This window comes from Zootoca vivipara, chromosome 3 (genome assembly GCF_965207765.1).
Source record: "Zootoca vivipara chromosome 3, rZooViv2.hap1.1, whole genome shotgun sequence".
NCBI lineage: Eukaryota > Metazoa > Chordata > Lepidosauria > Squamata > Lacertidae > Zootoca > Zootoca vivipara.
The window spans coordinates 93,929,029-93,945,942 of record NC_142586.1 but is presented as its reverse complement, the minus strand read 5'-3'; the positions used below and the strand labels follow the sequence as shown (position 1 = coordinate 93,945,942).

Here is a 16,914-nt window from a genome sequence, read left to right as displayed (position 1 = left end):
TTGACACGAGTAATATCATTAGTGGTGTTTAAGTTGGTTTAATAGCATTAATGGAAATAGTAAACATTAACAGAAAAGCAGAATGACTCAATATCTCGCTTCATGGACAAGTTGTTTTTTGTTGTTCTACTGTTCTGCTAATGAAGCTTGACAAATCTAATTTGTTTTGGGGAAAAGCCCTACAGACCCAGATGGCAGGGCAAGAGGGAGACCTCCACGGATTTCTCTACCCCCTAGAAATCAGTGCAGTGTAGGAAGTTGAATGCCTCATCCCTTGTAGTGATCGCCAGTCACAGGCTAGGGAAGTGTATCCCAGTACTCAGAAATCCCATTAAATTCAATGGGAACTAGCAGAGCTAACCTCTCGACAGTGGTGTCACTGCAGCTCATCTGAACAGGGCTGGAGTGAGGTACAGTGGAAGTGGCCTTGGGGCAGTACTAGTGGGAATGATAGAGTGGCTCTGCCAGCCCCAAGCTTGCTGTTGCCTGACCCCAGCCCCATCTAGGTAAGTTGCATTGAAGTCAGTGTTGGGGAGGTGGCTCTGCCTCACCAGCAGATGTCAAGGCAATAAGCAACTATTTTACTTTTAGAAGACAACTGTTTAGGGAAGTTTTTAATGTTTGACGCTGTACTGTTTTTAATATTCGGTTGGAAGCCGCCCAGAGTGGCTGGGGAAACCCAGCCAGATAGGTGGGGTATAAATAATAATAATAATAATAATAATAATATATTATTATTATTATTATTATTATTATTATTATTATTATTATTATTATTATTATCATCCTCACCACAACAAGCCCAACTGGAGCCACTCCTAGTTAAGCATGCCTTAAGACCGCAGTCTTGCCACCCAGCCCTATGCACCTAGGGTTACTTAAGGCCACAAATTATAATAGATTCAAATCAGCAAAGGATTGCACTGTTAAATTTCTCTGTCTGATGGGATTAAAGAAGATATAGAAAAGGATGTATGGATATTTTTGGGTAGTGAATAACAGTTTTGAAATTGTATAAAAGTTAAGAGAATTATGATAATATAGGAGAGGAATTAAGAGGATTTTCTGTAAAGACAAATGTGTAAGAATTAAGAATCAAGGTTTAAAATATGAGATATGATGTTAAATTAAGTTATTTGGAAACTGCAAAATCTAGATAGAAAAAAATGAGCTCAAAAGGGTGATGTGAGGAAGTACGTAGAGTTAAGATACAAGAATGGAGAATGTATCTCCCCCCCTATAGGCATCCTTTTACCTTTATTTAAAAATAAATAAATACTTGCCAAAAAAAAAAATTCTCTGTCTGTAGGTGCTTTCAAGCCTGGTATGGGCGCAAATATGGCCCTGGTTCCTCACTTTCCCTTAAAATAAATTGCACCTAAAATTTTAGCAGGACTGCATGCTGTAGCAGTGAACTGTCAAAGTACTCTGCACATGGCGGGCCATGTTGTTATTTTTCTATTCGTGGTGCACATTGCACCATGATTCAGGCAACCCAGGTTTGCCACATACACATCACAACCAGGGCCAAAAGCGAGGGGGGGAAGCCTATGGCTACAGGTGGGATGTTTCGTGAATTGGCCCATTGTGACACTTGACAGAAGCTGGAACAGTTTCCGTCTTCACTCTGATAAAGTTTGCAAACCTTCCTTCTGCATTAATGAAAGGAAGACGAGTCAATGATCTTGAGCTGTGCCCTTAGTGTGTCATACTTCAGCAGTACTTATTTAGCAAATCTTTCTTCTCATGCCTCCAGGCTACAGACTGCAGGTGTAGAATGCCCTCTGCTTATAGCCATGAAGGGTTTCTAACATGTTAAGATTTTTTTCTGTGATTCATGTTTCACATTTATCTCCTGGGAATATATCATTAAAAAAAACCCTTCAACTTGATTAAAATCTTAGGTTCTAAAGAGCATGTCCACATTGCCTTAGCATATAACAAGAAATTGCAGATGCAATACTAGTAAAATGTATTGTGCTGGATGCGTTTTGGCTTGGGAAATTTGATTCCATTTGTTGGAATCAAACTCCCAGTGCACCCCATGGTCAGGGGCGATGGAAGCTGTAGTCCATGGACACTTGGCAGTAGCCAGAAATGACTACATTTGATAAGCTCTTGTGTCTTGAGTCTCCTCTGTCTTGCAGGATCTCTTTGGGAAAAGAAAAGGCCAAGGCGTAAACTCTACAAACAAATCCAGAGTGGACAGTTAGATGATGCCTTGTACGCCTCCTTCTGGCAACTCCTACAGCCAAGTTGGTGCCAAATGTATTGCTCTGCTTATCTTTGGACCATATCAAGGAAGTTGAGGGGGGGGGTCTTGTCATCTGGGCAGCCCAGGACCTCCATACACACAACCCTGGCTTCAGGGCCGTCCTTTCCATTTAGCTTAGTGGCGCAGTGCGCCAGGGCGCCTCCCCATAAGGGGTGCTGGGCTGGAGCGCCCAGCAGCCCCACGCGCTGCTCATGTTCAGGACGGCGGGAGCAGTGCCCGAAGGGGCTCCTTTCGGTGCGCTGTTCCCGCCACATCCCCTCGCAACAGCAGGCTTGCTAGCCACCGTTCCAACGGCGCCTAGCAAGCGGGGGGGGGCTGGAGGGATTTTGCACCACGGCGTTGGATACCCTTAAGACGGCCCTGCCTGGCTTGCGCCCTGGGGAGGTCACTTCAGTGTTGCCATTGCAGCGGTTGGGCTTCACCCTCGGAGGTGCACTCCATTGTCTCTTGAGACAGATGGATGCCAACAACATTCCCCACTGGGGTGCGCCTGTTTCTGGGCAAAACATGATTAGGACTGGAATTTAAAGACCTTTCATTTTATACCACATAGCTGGGGGGTGGGTGGGTTAAGTTTTAGCCAGGTTTTTTTTAAAAAAAGTTTTAGCCAGGGAGCTCATCTCCAGATCAGGAGCTCATCTCATCTCATCTCAGGTGAGTGTCATTGCTAGTCTAAGAGAAGTAGTTCATAGTGAGCTCCTCTGGCACCTCTTTTTCTAGAAAAATAGCACTGGTTTTAGCTTTTAGAATGGTTGTGTGCTAAAAGAATTCTTTCAGCCCAAAAATGGAAACAAGAAGTACCAACGAAAGAAGAGTGGCAGATGAAGATGATGGACTTTGCAGAACTGGAGAAACTGACAGGAAATATCCGAAACCAGCATGATCAAGTATGTATTCCAAAAGGACTGGAGTAAATGTATATGATATTTGAAAGATTATTGTAAGCAATTAACATCACTAGCAGAGTTGACCAAAGACTTGTAATGGGACATTTTCTACCTATGTTTATTTAAATTTTGAGTCATTTTGTAAGGAGTGTAATTAGAATTGGAAAACGTGCCAAATGCAATGATATACAGGTTAACTTTGATAGCCATGAAGCAACTTAAACACAGAGAGAGAAGAGTTCTTAACCCCTCAACGTCAAACGAAAGACCGTGAGAAGGGGGTACCCGAAGGGATTCGGCTTCCCGTCCAACCGAAAGCCTCCAGCGCCAGGGCCCGCCACCCCTCACCTCCGGGGCGCGTACCCGGGGTGCCGCGCGGCCAGCCAGGCCCGCGTTGCCTCTAGGACCCAGCGGGCTCCCGGCGCGCTTTTCCCAGGGAGCCGGCCGCGGCCGCCAGTGCTGCTGCTGCTGCTCCCGCTGCCCATGCCCATGTATGTGCTGCGAGCTCTGGCTGGCCGGGGCCGGGCGCTGCGGGTGGCTGCTGCTGCGCGCCATTAATAGCCACGGCACAGGCCGCCGCCACGACGGGGCTTGTGCCAAGAAGGAGGCGGCAGCGGCAGCAGCAGCGCCTGGCAGAGAGGAGCCATGAGCTCGGCGAGGAGTTCCGAGTCTCCGGCGCTGGAGCGTTTCCAGAGCCCCGGCAAAGGCCGGGGGCTGCGGGCGCTTCGCCGCTTCGCCGTCGGGGAGCTGCTCTTCTCGTGCCCGGCCTTCACGTGCGTGCTGACCGTCAACGAGAGGGGCAACCACTGCGAGTTCTGCTTCGCCAGGTACTTCTCGGCCGACCGGCCTATACTGCCTGCCTGCCTGCCCGGCCGCTGCCCTTCGCCGCTCGCCCGTCCCCTGCCGGCGGAAGGGAGGAGGAGGAGGCCGAGCTGGAGGCACGAAAAGCAAGGGGGCAGGCGCTCGCCTTGGCGGCGCCCGCGAATTCCCCGCGGGTCCTAGCACCGGCGGTCCAGGGCGCGCTTCTCTGCGGAAGGGAAGGCCCTTCCCGGGCGGCTGCTGGAGGAGGCCGGGCGCGCGCGGGAGGAAGCAGGGCCGGCGGTCCTCCGGCGGGCCTGCCTGCCTGCCTGCTTGCTTCCTCGGCCCTCTCTCACATGCAACAGCCTCCTGCCTCAGCCCCACATGGGGCGCCCTCTCCCGCATCCCGACATGTCATTCTGACTGCTGCGTAGCTTAACAGTAGCCTAAGAGGCAGCCTGGCGTGCTATGGTCCATGGGGTCACGAAGAGTCGGACACGACTAAACGACTAAACAAAGAGGCAGCAAATCCGCAGGTGGAGAGGAGGGTCTCTTCTTACTGTCTCGAAAACCCGTTGCACCTGCTGGATTTCTGGCTGCCCTTCAGCTGTCTCCCAGGGAACTCGAAAGTGGGGTGGGTGGGTGCGTGGGATTAGAGGAGGCTTTACACGTGTTCAGGGGGTGTCGATGTCAACAGCTGGATCCAGGGCTAAAAATGAGGTCCAGAACAAAGCTGTGATTCAAAGGAAGCTGTGCCTATATCCTCAACTCTCCCTCAGAAAGAGCATGATGCACCCCTCTTTCTTTGTAGTTTGAGCTGTCAGCGAATAACAAACAAAATTGCAACATCTCTGGACAGTAAAGGAGTAGAGAAAGGATTATCAGGCAGTAGCGCATTTAATTTGGTAAAGTTAGTTGAATTAAGATCTTTTGATGTAGTTAGCCTGAGCTTAGGTACTGTAGTTAGATTTAGATAGGCCTAACTAAGCCCACTGAAATCAAGTTCTATGAGTCTATGGTTCAATGTCCTGAGGATCCCTAATCATTTAATGCTAAAGGTAATATCAGAATTGTGTTATAATGTTCACTTTATAGAGGGCAGAATTAGGAGCATCATATTTCGTTTTAGAGAGTCTGTTACTCATGTCTTCTGATGGGTCGTGTGGCTGTGTAAGCTTAAATGGAATACCATTCTATGCTCAGGCACTCTAAATTTGGCACCAAGAAAACAGATTCTGCCATCTGTATAAATTAGGCAAAAAAGAGAGAGAAGAAAGTACAATTCTGCCCTTTTTCATAGAATTGTAGAGTTGGAAGGGTCATCTAGTTCAACCCCTTGCAATGCTGAAATCTTTCACCCAATGTGGGACTTGAACCTACGATCCTGAGACTAAGAGTCTCATGCTCTACCAACTGAGCTATCCTAATCTCACTCCCTTTTTTGTTTGTTACTTTGCATAAATTATTCTGGTTTTGCCAATCATGGGGTGGATGAAGACACGTGCCAGCTCCAATTCAACCACATCTCTAGCTTATCAGATTTCATCAGGGATTGCTCACATGCTTTCAAGAGCAATCGTGTAATCATAAGAGCTGCAAACTTGATTCATTTCATATACCAACTTCATGCCCTCCATCCAAATCATCGAATCATAGAGTTGAAAGGGACCCTGAGGATCATGCAGCCCAACCCCCTGCAGTGCAGGAATATGGAGCAATTCTGGAGTATGTAGCTGCCCCATACAGTATGTAGTTACCTATTTATCTATTGGGGAAAATCTTTAGATTCCCTTCCAAATTGTGCTTAAGAGCTCCCTGAATGAGGGTCTGATCATCAAATCTCTTACAGCATTAACATGCTCCTAGGTAGAATTCCCTGTGCCTATGGCAGGCATGTCCAACAGGTATATCGTGATCTACCGGTAGATCACTGGACGTCTGCGGTAGATCACTAGTAGATCATTGGGTCCCCCCCAAAGAAACTGAACAACTGTGGCTCCCCTATAAAAAGCTCAACATTTTACCTCCTCCCTGAAAAAACTCAACAACTTTGACCCGAACCCCCCCAAAATGGGCCTCCCTCCTTCCTAAAGAAAGCTCAACACTTGGGAGTTGGCCACCCCTGGCCTATGGTTTTGCTAGACAAAAGCTATGCTAATCAGATGCAATGTTTGTATATTTGCCATGGAATGGTATCATGGCTATTGTCATAAAATGGTAGATTGATATTTATGTTCTACTTCATATTCTTAACCTCTGGATTTCGGGAGTGGAATCAAATGGATTTGACCCTTTCCTTTCTTTCTGCCTGTCAAAAGTTTGATAACTTTAACTAGTACATTCTCTTTCTATTAGATATCACATATCTTTTCTATCTAGGGTAGTGGTTAAGTGGTGACAAAATATATGACTGAATACAAATGTTGCCCCCAATAAACATGCATCTTATGGAGGAGTTAACTGTATCGAACGATAAATTGGCACACAGTATCCTCAAAAGTATTTTGTTAAGCTATTGTCATGGGCTACATAATGTGATATTTTATTATCTTGTTTATAAAATACTTGAAATGGCTGGGTGCTGTACCAAAATAACACCAGTCCTGCCCTCAATATGGGAGTTTTGCAGACACAGTATAAATAGAAAAAGAACTGCGAAATAAAATAATAAAAATAATAAAATATTCATATATAAACTTGTTATTTTGACCCCTAAACACTTTAGGAGCATTATTATTACGTACTTTATCTATATATGGAATAGTTCATGGTTCTTTCCTATTACCAATGGAGGCAACGTTGCATATAATATCAAAATATTGACGTGAGCCTCGGGCTTATGTACTCGCCCCTTCCCCTCTCTTCCTCCAGTGCAACCATGAGGAGGAGATTGGAAACTTCACCTTCTGTTTTAGATTAACTGTAGTTTAGTGCATTGTCCAAACTCCTAACTGTGGCTGGCAGAAATCTTAACTGTGGCTGGTAGGGTGGGGAACCTAGTTTAGTAGACTATTTAGTAGACTAGTTTAGTAGACTATGGCTTGAAGTTGTCTTTCCACTAACCCTTGTTAAGTTGAACCAGTGTTTGTGTCGATTCTGATGGCATTACAAACTATGGTTAGCCTAAATTAGAAGTGAAAGTGCCTGATCTTCCTGCAGCTGCAGTGGAGGTAGAGGTGCAGTTTGTTGACCCAAGACTCACTATGACTCACTTATGTCCAAAAGGCTTTCCAGGCTATTTACTTCTTCATCAAAGATGAGATGCCTTTAGTACATCAAAAACTATTCATTTGCGGCCATGTGTGTGTGTGTGGACTAGATCCCTTAGGATCCCTTATTAGTCTTTGTTGGATTGTAGCCAAATAAGGTAAAGTCAGAGTAGAGGCATGTTAATGAACCTAAGTTACTCATGGCCATTGTTTTCACTGGGTCTTCTCTGACTAGGACTAGTGTTGGCTGCATTTTCTTGCTATAAATAATGTACAAATTGCAAGGTATTTGCTGGAGAATTATCAGTTTGACTCATGTCTATAAGAACATATATGCTTCATTTAACCGCCAGTTTTCAATGTGAGAGGTGGGAGGGGGTTGGCCTTAGAGCTCTTGACGAAAAGAACATGAGCTTTTCTCTCATGTTGTAATTATTTGATGGTTTTAATAATAATGTAACATGCCCCTGCTCACTGGAAGGACAGATCGTGAAGCTGAGGCTCCAATACTTTGGCCACCTCATGAGAAGAGAAGACTCCCTGGAAAAGACCCTGATGTTGGGAAAGATTGAGGGCACAAGGAGAAGGGGACAACAGAGGATGAGATGGTTGGACAGTGTTCTCGAAGCTACGGACATGAGTTTGACCAAACTGCGGGAGGCAGTGCAAGACAGGAGTGCCTGGCATGCTATGGTCCATGGGGTCACGAAGAGTCGGACACGACTAAACGACTAAACAACAACAACAAACATGCCCCTCCCAAAAAAACCAATTAATATTGTTAGAAAGTTCCCCAAGAGGCAAGAAGGTTCAGGGGACAGTGCTTACCTGGGCTTGGGTTTCTTTGGAGAAGAGGACACTGAGGACTTCTGGTGGTTTTCTAACATCTAATAATTCTAAGTTCTAATAATTCCATTACCAGCATAAGGAAGTAGTAGAGTGTAGTTAGCTAGGCAGTAATATCCCTGAACATCAATTGCTGGCAATCCCAAATGGGGAGACTGCTGTTCCTCCATGGGACTTTCTGTTAGTACGCCCTGTTCAGCATAGCTGCCAAGTTTTCCCTTTTCTCACGAGGAAGCCTATTCAGCATAATGGAATTTCCCTTTAAAAAAGGGATAACTTGGCAGCTATGCTGTTCAGCCCACGTCTTAAGTGCGTGCATGGGCTAGGCGACTGGAGCACCTTCATTGACCTTCCGATCACAGGAACATAGACACAGCATTCCCAGAGAACAGTTCCTGGTGCAGTGGACTCACATCTGCTCATTGTGAGCACCAAAACTCAGCAGAGTAAAACAGAAGCAAAGCTGTGGAGGTTTTGAAGCATACCTAATTTATTTCTAACAGTCACTACAAATCACCACAGACATGCATGAGAAGAGCAGCTCTCATGCAGCCATTTTATCTCTACACAGATAAGAGCGAAAAACTTTTAGTACCAGAGACGGAAGAACCAAAGAGCAGCTTCCACCCCCTCCTTTCTCATGACATGAAAGTAAAACAAAAGATCAGGCGATTCTTGCAATGGGAGGGGTGAAAATGCCAACACTTTCTATAGGCATCTGGTTGGCCACCGCTAGAACAGGATGCTGGGCTAGATTAGATGGGCCTTTGGCCTGATCCATCAGGCTCTTCTTGTGTTTACAAAATGGCACACTTACCAGGCATAAAACTATCATGTCTCTTGGATCGACTGTGTACTCCAGTATTCTTTTCAGTCTTTAGCTAACTCTGCCTCCATATCTCTTTTTGCTTCCAAACTGCTCTTTATTCATATGCACCTGGCTCACTCTCCTTGACCGTTTGCCCCAAGCCTTCTTTTCTTTTTTCCTTTTTTATTCCATTGTACTGTAATTATGATCCCCAGAACAACAAAATTGTTACACACTTCCCCAAGATGCTTTTCAACCTTTAGTCTTCATTTTCTTTATTTGTTAACAAGATATAAAAATGCCTCTAGGCAAATTACAGAAAAACACACACCTTAAACTCACCAGTAAAACCAGATGTTAAAAACTAGTTGGCCTAAAAAAATATAAAAATTGAATCATCGGTTTTAAAATTTACATTATATTAAAATGCATGTCATGGGTAGGCTTGCTGAAAGGGACAGTATGATCAAGGCACCTGCCAAACCTTGATGGCATTGTCATTCAGAACTTTCCAGCAGGACTATTAAGAAATGTTATTAATACAGTACAGTCGTACCTTGGAAGTCAAATGGAATCCATTCTCTTCCAAAACGTTCAAAAACCAAATTGCAGCTTCTGATTGGCTGCGGGAAGCTGTTCATGTTTAGCCTGGAGAAGAGAAGGTTAAAGGTACATGATAGCCATGTTCAAATATATTAAAGGATGCCATATAGAGGAGGGAGAAAGGTTGTTTTCTGCTGCTCCAGAGAAGCGGACATGGAGCAATGGATTCAAACTACAAGAAAGAAGATTCCACCTGCAGCCAATCAGTAGCCACTGAAGCCCCGTCGGACCTTCAGCTTCCAAAAAGGGTTCACAAACCGGAACAGTCACTTCCGAGGTTGTGGCGTTCGGGAGCCAAAACGTTCGGGAACTAAGCTGTTTGAAAACCAAGGCACGACTGTACCCTTCTGTGAAATCCCAGACTGTGCCCGGACACTGCTTTTAAGGCAAACTCATAGCGATAGTCCAACCTGCAGTAGCCTAACAGCTGTCTTGCTACAATATCTTAAGTTTAAGTTGAGATGCTTGTGGAGAGAGGGAGCATTGTTTCATAAATATACAGTATCTAGGAGGTTGCTTGGCTGTGGTGTAATGTGTTGCACTGCAGTATATAGCACAGTAGGTTTGCTGCAATGCAGCGTGCTCTGGAACTAGGCTCGAGAACTTCCACCTGCAACCACTGTGTAGAAGTGTCCCAAAGGAAGATGACGTTTATAAAAAACAGCAACAGCTTCACAGTTTATCCATCATATAGAAAACCGTGCTCAGAAAGAGGGCTGCCAATTTAGTGCCTTGGTTGCAGAAAACTCAGCATGTTAAATAACTTTCTCTAGCATTTACGGCTTCAGGGACTGGGATTGTTACAATTGTTTTCTTTTATGTAAGCACACCCCAGTATTAAATAGACACAAAAAAGGGAGCCTTTGAGTTTCTCTGCAAATTAGCAGATTAAACAAAGTATATTACTTTTATTTGCCAAGAAGCAAATTATATCATCATGCCTGTTAGATTCAGTCATTTGCAGTGTGCACGATGCAATTAAAGTGATAGCTGTGAACTCCGGGGATAACTCTTTCTTTTTATATGATAGCTTGACAAACTCATGCTCGAAGAGGAGAGGAAAAGGCTGGTGCACGCAGAACCACTTTTTCATATTTAGAAGTGGATATAATTGAATCCTCCCCCCCCCTCCGGCTTACAGGATAATTCCTTTCCCTAGCCCACCCCCCAGTTTAAGAACAGTTATAAGATGCCATCTGAGATCTTGCATGATAGCTCAGTTGGTAGAGCATGAGACTCTTAGTCTCAGGGTCATGGGTTCGAGCCCCACGTTGAGCAAAAGATTCCTGCATTGCAAGGGGTTGGACTAGATGGCCCTTGTGGTCCCTTCCGACTCTACAATTCTGTGATTCAGTGACCATATGGGTCCCATGCCTATTGACCAGGTCAGCTTCTGCGTGCTGGAATGCTAATGATTATGGTATTTTTATTAAATGATTGTCACCAGAAAGGCATGACAATTGTGTGCATTGTCTCCTTTTAAGGAAAGAAGGCTTGTCCAGGTGTGGAAGATGCAAGCAGGCTTTTTACTGCAACGTAGAATGCCAGGTGAGTGTCACAGAAAGCGTGATGGGCAAAAAAAAGGCATTGCTGCTATTTTATTCCAAATGTTTTCATACCTTCCTTAAATCTTTTAAAATGTCTGGGGCAGTTTACAATAGGTAAATAGCAAGGATTTATGGATTCAAATGAGTTCTTAGCTGAGAGAGGCTGCGTTGGCAGGAAAGGAGTTTGCTACCGAGGGTCGGTGCCACTGTGGAATCAGTCGTGGCCTGAATAATTCTAGGAATTTTGAAATTGCCATAATGAGTCACAGAGGATCATCTGTGCTGGGTCATAGTATCGCTGAACCATTAGATTAGTAGACTGCTACATGGCCCTAATTGCTTCAGAAGCTTCTGCCTGCTTTAAACATACCAGATGGCTTAACATTATTTCACTAAGCTGGTGAGGAAGCTTGTGCCTAGCTGAGCAATCAGAAATAAAGGCTGGATTTAGCTTTTGCGGGGAAGGGAAAGAATCTGTTTACAAATGTACAGTCACCGCTGCTGCTTCTAATAATAATAGTGTGCTTAGAAACCAACTGTGCTTTCACTTTGGTTAGTCATATGCATTCATTACAGGGGCAAAGGAAGCTGCAAGTAGACTCATTTAGAGTAATTAACAGTTACTGGAGGTAAAACTTTAATGCACAAAAGCAAAGGCCTCTAACCTTACTAAGTGTTTCTTTCCTTTGCTACTCTGGCACTTCCCTACCTGGGATCATTAATAAAAACCCAAGGGTTGCATTTGCCATTTCTGAAGTGTGTGATTGGTGTTCTAGTCCTCTGAGCTAATTCAGGGGTGAGGACCTTTTTTCAGATCGAGGGATATACTCCTTTTTACGCAAACATCTGGTGGGTAGGGAGGGCATGCTACTAGCGGGCAGGGCAAGAGGCAAAAGAGGTCTAAACAATGGATGTAAATGCTACTTTTGCAAAGTAAACTTCTTTGTCTGGATGCTCCCACACACCTCTACTCTACATCTAGGCAAGCAAAGAGGCATTATCTCAGATCAAGGACACATTCAAGCCCAGCAAAAACACTTCATTTTACTTTTTCTTTGTACGGTAGTATAGTTTCTGCACACACACCCTTCTGCACAAGCAACAGTGATTCTCAAGCATTCAAGGACACATTCCAGGCAGGCGAAAACTCTCAAGAGGGCTGTGAGGCAAGGCAGGCGAGGGGCGTGGCTCAGGAGGGCGGAGTCCCAGGAGTCAGATAAAGATGCCTGCGGGGCCACATTGGAGCCTCAGACTTGAAGCTCTCCACCCCTGAGCTAACCCACACAGCCATTTATGAGGTTAGAAACATCACCAGGAGGTAAGCTGGTTGTTGGAAGGTGTCGCTATATGAAAAGGTTGCACAGGTTACTTGATTGTGCTCTCTCTACCTCAGAAGGGTTGTCATGTGAACAGTTAGTCATATTTTATTTTTTCCAACTCTCCCCCCCCCCCATTATGGCACCAAATTGAATATTTATGACTAATATGGCATTTTTCATCCTGTCTTTTTGGTGCAAAAATGGCAGGTGGCATCATCTTTAAAATTACCCATTTGAAACAAAACAAAGAGCTGAAATCATATTCTGTGCTCAGAATATATCACCCCCCTTTTTTTCCTGCTGCTGTTTTCCCCACTATAGATACATTGGCCTTGACATACATATTTCCTGCTTATTTGCCCCTTTGCTTTCAATGCAGAAATATGCATTGTGACTGATTTCACCAGCCTCTTCATGAGTACTTGGAAGCCATATTGCCAAGTCCTGACACTATGGTCACAATCAGCTAGTTTTAGCAAAGTAGGCATGCTCCTCTCTCCTTAATTTTTTTTTTGTGTGTGCGTGTGTGCATGTGTGTGTGTGTCCTGATTGTGCTGTCTATCAATTTCACTAGCTGACCCAAATAATTAGTCATTTTAAGAGAACGGGAGGAGACATAGCTGCCAAGTTTTCCCTTTTCTCGCGAGGAAGCCTATTCAGCATAAGGGAAAATCCCTTTAAAAAAGGGATAACTTGGCAGCTATGGGAGGAGAATGGGAGAGAGGAAGTTGATATTCAGGAGTGGAGAAAGAACCTCATATCCACTGGCCAAATGTGGCCCTCCAGGTCATTCCTTCTGGCCCTCAGGACTTGCTCTAGCTGGAAAATGTGTGGCTATCCCCAATGCTGTGAACTCCCATCCGCTCCAGCCAACATGGCCCAGTGGTCAGAGATGATGGGAGTTGGAGTTCTGGGCCATACATTCCCAAACCCCAAGTTACAGACTGTCCTACTTTCCTGCGCTTGCCTGCTCAAGGTGAGCGCTTCCCACGGTGCCTGCAAGGCAGTTGTAACAAACCAGCCTTCCAAGAATGAAGGGTTCTTCTATCAGGCCCTCTGGACATTAAAAAGTTGCAGGAGAGTTGAGATTTATATTCAGGTCTTAAGATGTGCAATTATATAATGATTTCATAAAGCCCTTCCTTCGGGTCATCATGTGCGATGTGATGCTTTATTCAATACGACTTCAAGAGACTTCATCTTTATATTTTGAACATACCAGTGTTGATCATGTCTTTTTCATCACACTGTATGAAATGCTTACGGGTTTTTTCTTTTTTTTGCTCCTCACTTAGTAGAATGCTTCTCTTCAGAATTTGGGGGCTCCTTCCAAAGCACTGTAAGAACATTGCCAACACCGAATTCTTTTTCAAAGTTACCTTCAAGCATTACGTTCCTTAGAACCTAGTCTCTGCTGACTGTACGTGCTGCACAGACAATCTGTATCACATTTCATCTTTATCTTCTTCAAAGACTTTGGGTGGTGGTGGTTTTTTTGTGTTTTTTTAGTGGCTCAGCAATTCTGTCTTGCAGCCGAGAAGGGCATTGGGGCCTTGATATTGAACTTGTAGGACTCTGTTGTATAGGAGATGTTTCCCTTTTGTACCTCCATGAAAAGGAATGCTCCTTGCTTTGGTTTTCTTCACATTACACAGACAACCCTTACCTTTACTCTAAACTAGGTAAAAGGTAAAGGGACCCCTGACTGTTAGGTCCAGTCACGGACTACTCTGGGGTTACGGCGCTTATCTCACTTTACTGGCCGAGGGAGCCGGCGTTTGTCTGCAGACAGCTTCCGGGTCATGTGGCCAGCATGACTAAGCTGCTTCTGGGGAACTAGAGCAGCGCACAGAAACGCCATTTACCTTCCCGCCGGAGCGGTACCTACAGTATTTATCTACTTGCAATTTGACGTACTTTCAAACTGCTAGGTTGGCAGCAGCAGGGACTGAGCAAAGGGAGCTCAACCCGTTGCGGGGATTTGAACCACCGACCTTCTGATCAGCAAAGCCCTAGGCTCTGTGGTTTAGACCACAGCGCCACCCGCATCCCTTTTCTTTAAACTAAAACGTCCCAAATGCTGCAACTTTTCCCACCCCCTTGTTCATTTTGGTTGAGCTTTCTTTTATTTTTCATTTGCATCGTGGTGGTCTTCATAGGAGAACTAGCTTGATAGCTAATTGGTTCCATTCTGCCTTTCACAATTGGCGGATCAAAGCTGGGTAACAACCCCAATTCAATTCAGATAACACGCACAGCTATTTAACTAAAATAGTAACAATAAATTCTGGGTCAAAGGAGCATTAGACCTAGTGCCACCCTCTTTTTATTCCTCCTCAGAAACTGGCTATTAACAGCACTGTAGATAAGTACTTTGAGATGGCAGCATTTTACAAGTGTAGATATGATGAACTAAGTCTTGGCGACATGGGCTGTTTTTTCCTACTGTAAAACACATCTATTCAATTCTTAATAAGTTGAGGTTAGCTAATTATAGTGGATTCAGCCCTTTACTTGTCTTTTTTCTCTTTCAATGTTTGAAGAAGCTCTCAAAAGAAAAGGAAACATAACGAAAGGGGGGGAAAGGTTCCCCTCCCTTCTTTTCCAACCATTTTGTGCTTCCACTAATATGCCTGTTAACTTCCTCAAGAGGCCATCTTGACAGATAATGTGGGTAGTTTTTGTTCTTTGTTTTTAAAGAGAATCAAAATATTCAGAAGTGATAATAGAAGCATTCAGTGAATTTGTTTCCTGGCCTTGCCGTTTACTAAAATGATTGTGCCTTTGTGTGGCAAATAAAAAGACCCCAGGGTATGACTTACCTTTTTTTTATAAAAAAAATGGACAAGTAAATAATCACGTATTAAAGCCTCATAATATTGATGGACCTTGTACGAAAGCTTTTAAACGACAGGCCAATCCTGTAGATCAGGGACGGAAAACCTGTAGATGCTGTTGCACCTCAACTCCCATCAGCCTCAGCAAGCTTGGTAGGGAGGTTTAAAGCAGGTTTTCCAACTCTGCAAACTCCTTTTCAGACATCCCACACCAAAAAAAAGAGAGAGCTCCAAATGAACACAAAGCCTGCTTAGCTCCTTGCTTATACAGTGGTACTTCGGTTTCCAAACGTAATACATTCCAGAAGACCGTTCGGCTTCCGAGATGTTAGAAAACCGAGGCGCAAAGAGCAGTCTGCAGTTTCAGTGGAGAAAACTGGGGAAAAACGCAGCAGAAGCCATTTGACTTCCCATGCACATTCGAAAACGGAAGCATTTACTTCCGGGTTTTCGGCGTCTGAAAACAGAAATGTTTGGCTTCCAAGATGCTTGAAAATGAGGTACCACTGTACTAGTGATGGTTTCTCCATAGCAGTGAGCATTTCTTATCTACTATACATGGTAATTCACTTATGAACCTGCCTTAGGCATGCACATGCACACGCACACACACTCAGAGTACTTTAAGTGTGTTTGCAAGGATGTGACAAAGCATCACCTGCCCGGAGATGAAGGTGAAGAGGAGGAGGTTCTGCTCAGAAAGGTGGTTTGTTTAAATATGGTTTGGGCAGTTTATGTATTGAAGCAGAGCACATTATATAATTTGTGTGCCTGGTGTTCCTGAGGTATCTGACCCACCTCCCCTATTTTCCAATGGCATGTTTTTCAGCTGCACAGTTTCCCCTCAACACTACATTTTGCATCCAGTTGCATAAAAAACCTTGCCAGCAGGCATGGCCAATGGCCAAAGATGATGGGAGTTGTAGTTCAGCAGCGTCACACGGACCCAGGTTTCCCACACCTGCTGTGGGTTCAGTTGTGGTGAATAAGTAAGGGCGCATTCAGATGTGGGGAATCTTGCACTAGTTTTCCTGATTGTATTGCTGGTTCTGTGGTTCCTTTTCTGATGTTCCTTTCATGCTGTAGAACCTGCTGTGTTATGTGGCTTTTTGACTGATTTGCTAAATTTCATCCACATCAGTGAGTGTGATGTGCTTCTGTGCTTCTGTTCCCTTATGAGCCACCCATGCAAATGGCAAACAAAAAAACTGTATGCTGGTATACAGCCCCAGATTTACTCCCATGAGTTTTCCAGGTTAAGGGGAGAGCAAACTGGTTTTTTTCTGGACTCAGATAACACAGGAATGAGCCCTGAACATGCGTAATATGTGACATGTGAAAGCTCAGGTATAATGTGGAAATCAACTCTTAGGGAAACTTGGGGGGGGGGGGGGAATGCAGTGTGAACAAACCTTTGGGAGAGGCGAGAATCACACCTTTCTGTATGCATGGCATTCTTCTTATCCTCAGGGCTGCAAAGCTATGTTGCCAACCTAATTTTGAACAACTAAACAGACAGAAATAAGGAGAATGGTAATCAGAAATATAAATTCACCTTCCCTCCCCTGGGCCACAATTCTGCTTTTTAGATAATGTCAAGGGTTGATTGAGTCTAATTTTTCACACTTGAGAGCACCAGTTTTACAAATACTGTCCTTGGCTCTGTTACGTGGAATCAAGGATGTTAGGTTCTCCAACTGTGTTTTGACATCAGTGCAGTTTGTGAAAAGAAGAATACGAAAATTACGAAAATTACATGAGTGGGGGGTTTTTTAAGTGAGAATT

General features: G+C 44.4%; 1 protein-coding gene across 2 annotated transcripts in view; it reads left to right on the top strand.

The window, feature by feature from the left end:
* Positions 1 to 3,366: 3,366 nt before the first annotated feature.
* Positions 3,367 to 16,914, top strand: part of SMYD2 (SET and MYND domain containing 2) — a 38,834-nt gene continuing 25,286 nt past the window's right edge. Inside the window, exons 1-2 of one of the 2 annotated variants that reach the window (XM_035111316.3) lie at positions 3,367 to 3,989; positions 10,911 to 10,974. In XM_035111316.3, the coding sequence (XP_034967207.1) occupies positions 3,808 to 3,989; positions 10,911 to 10,974 (246 nt within the window). In that variant the 5' untranslated portion in view covers positions 3,367 to 3,807. The remainder of the gene's footprint in view (positions 3,990 to 10,910; positions 10,975 to 16,914) is intronic. The other variant, XM_088666701.1, reaches the window with a different exon arrangement.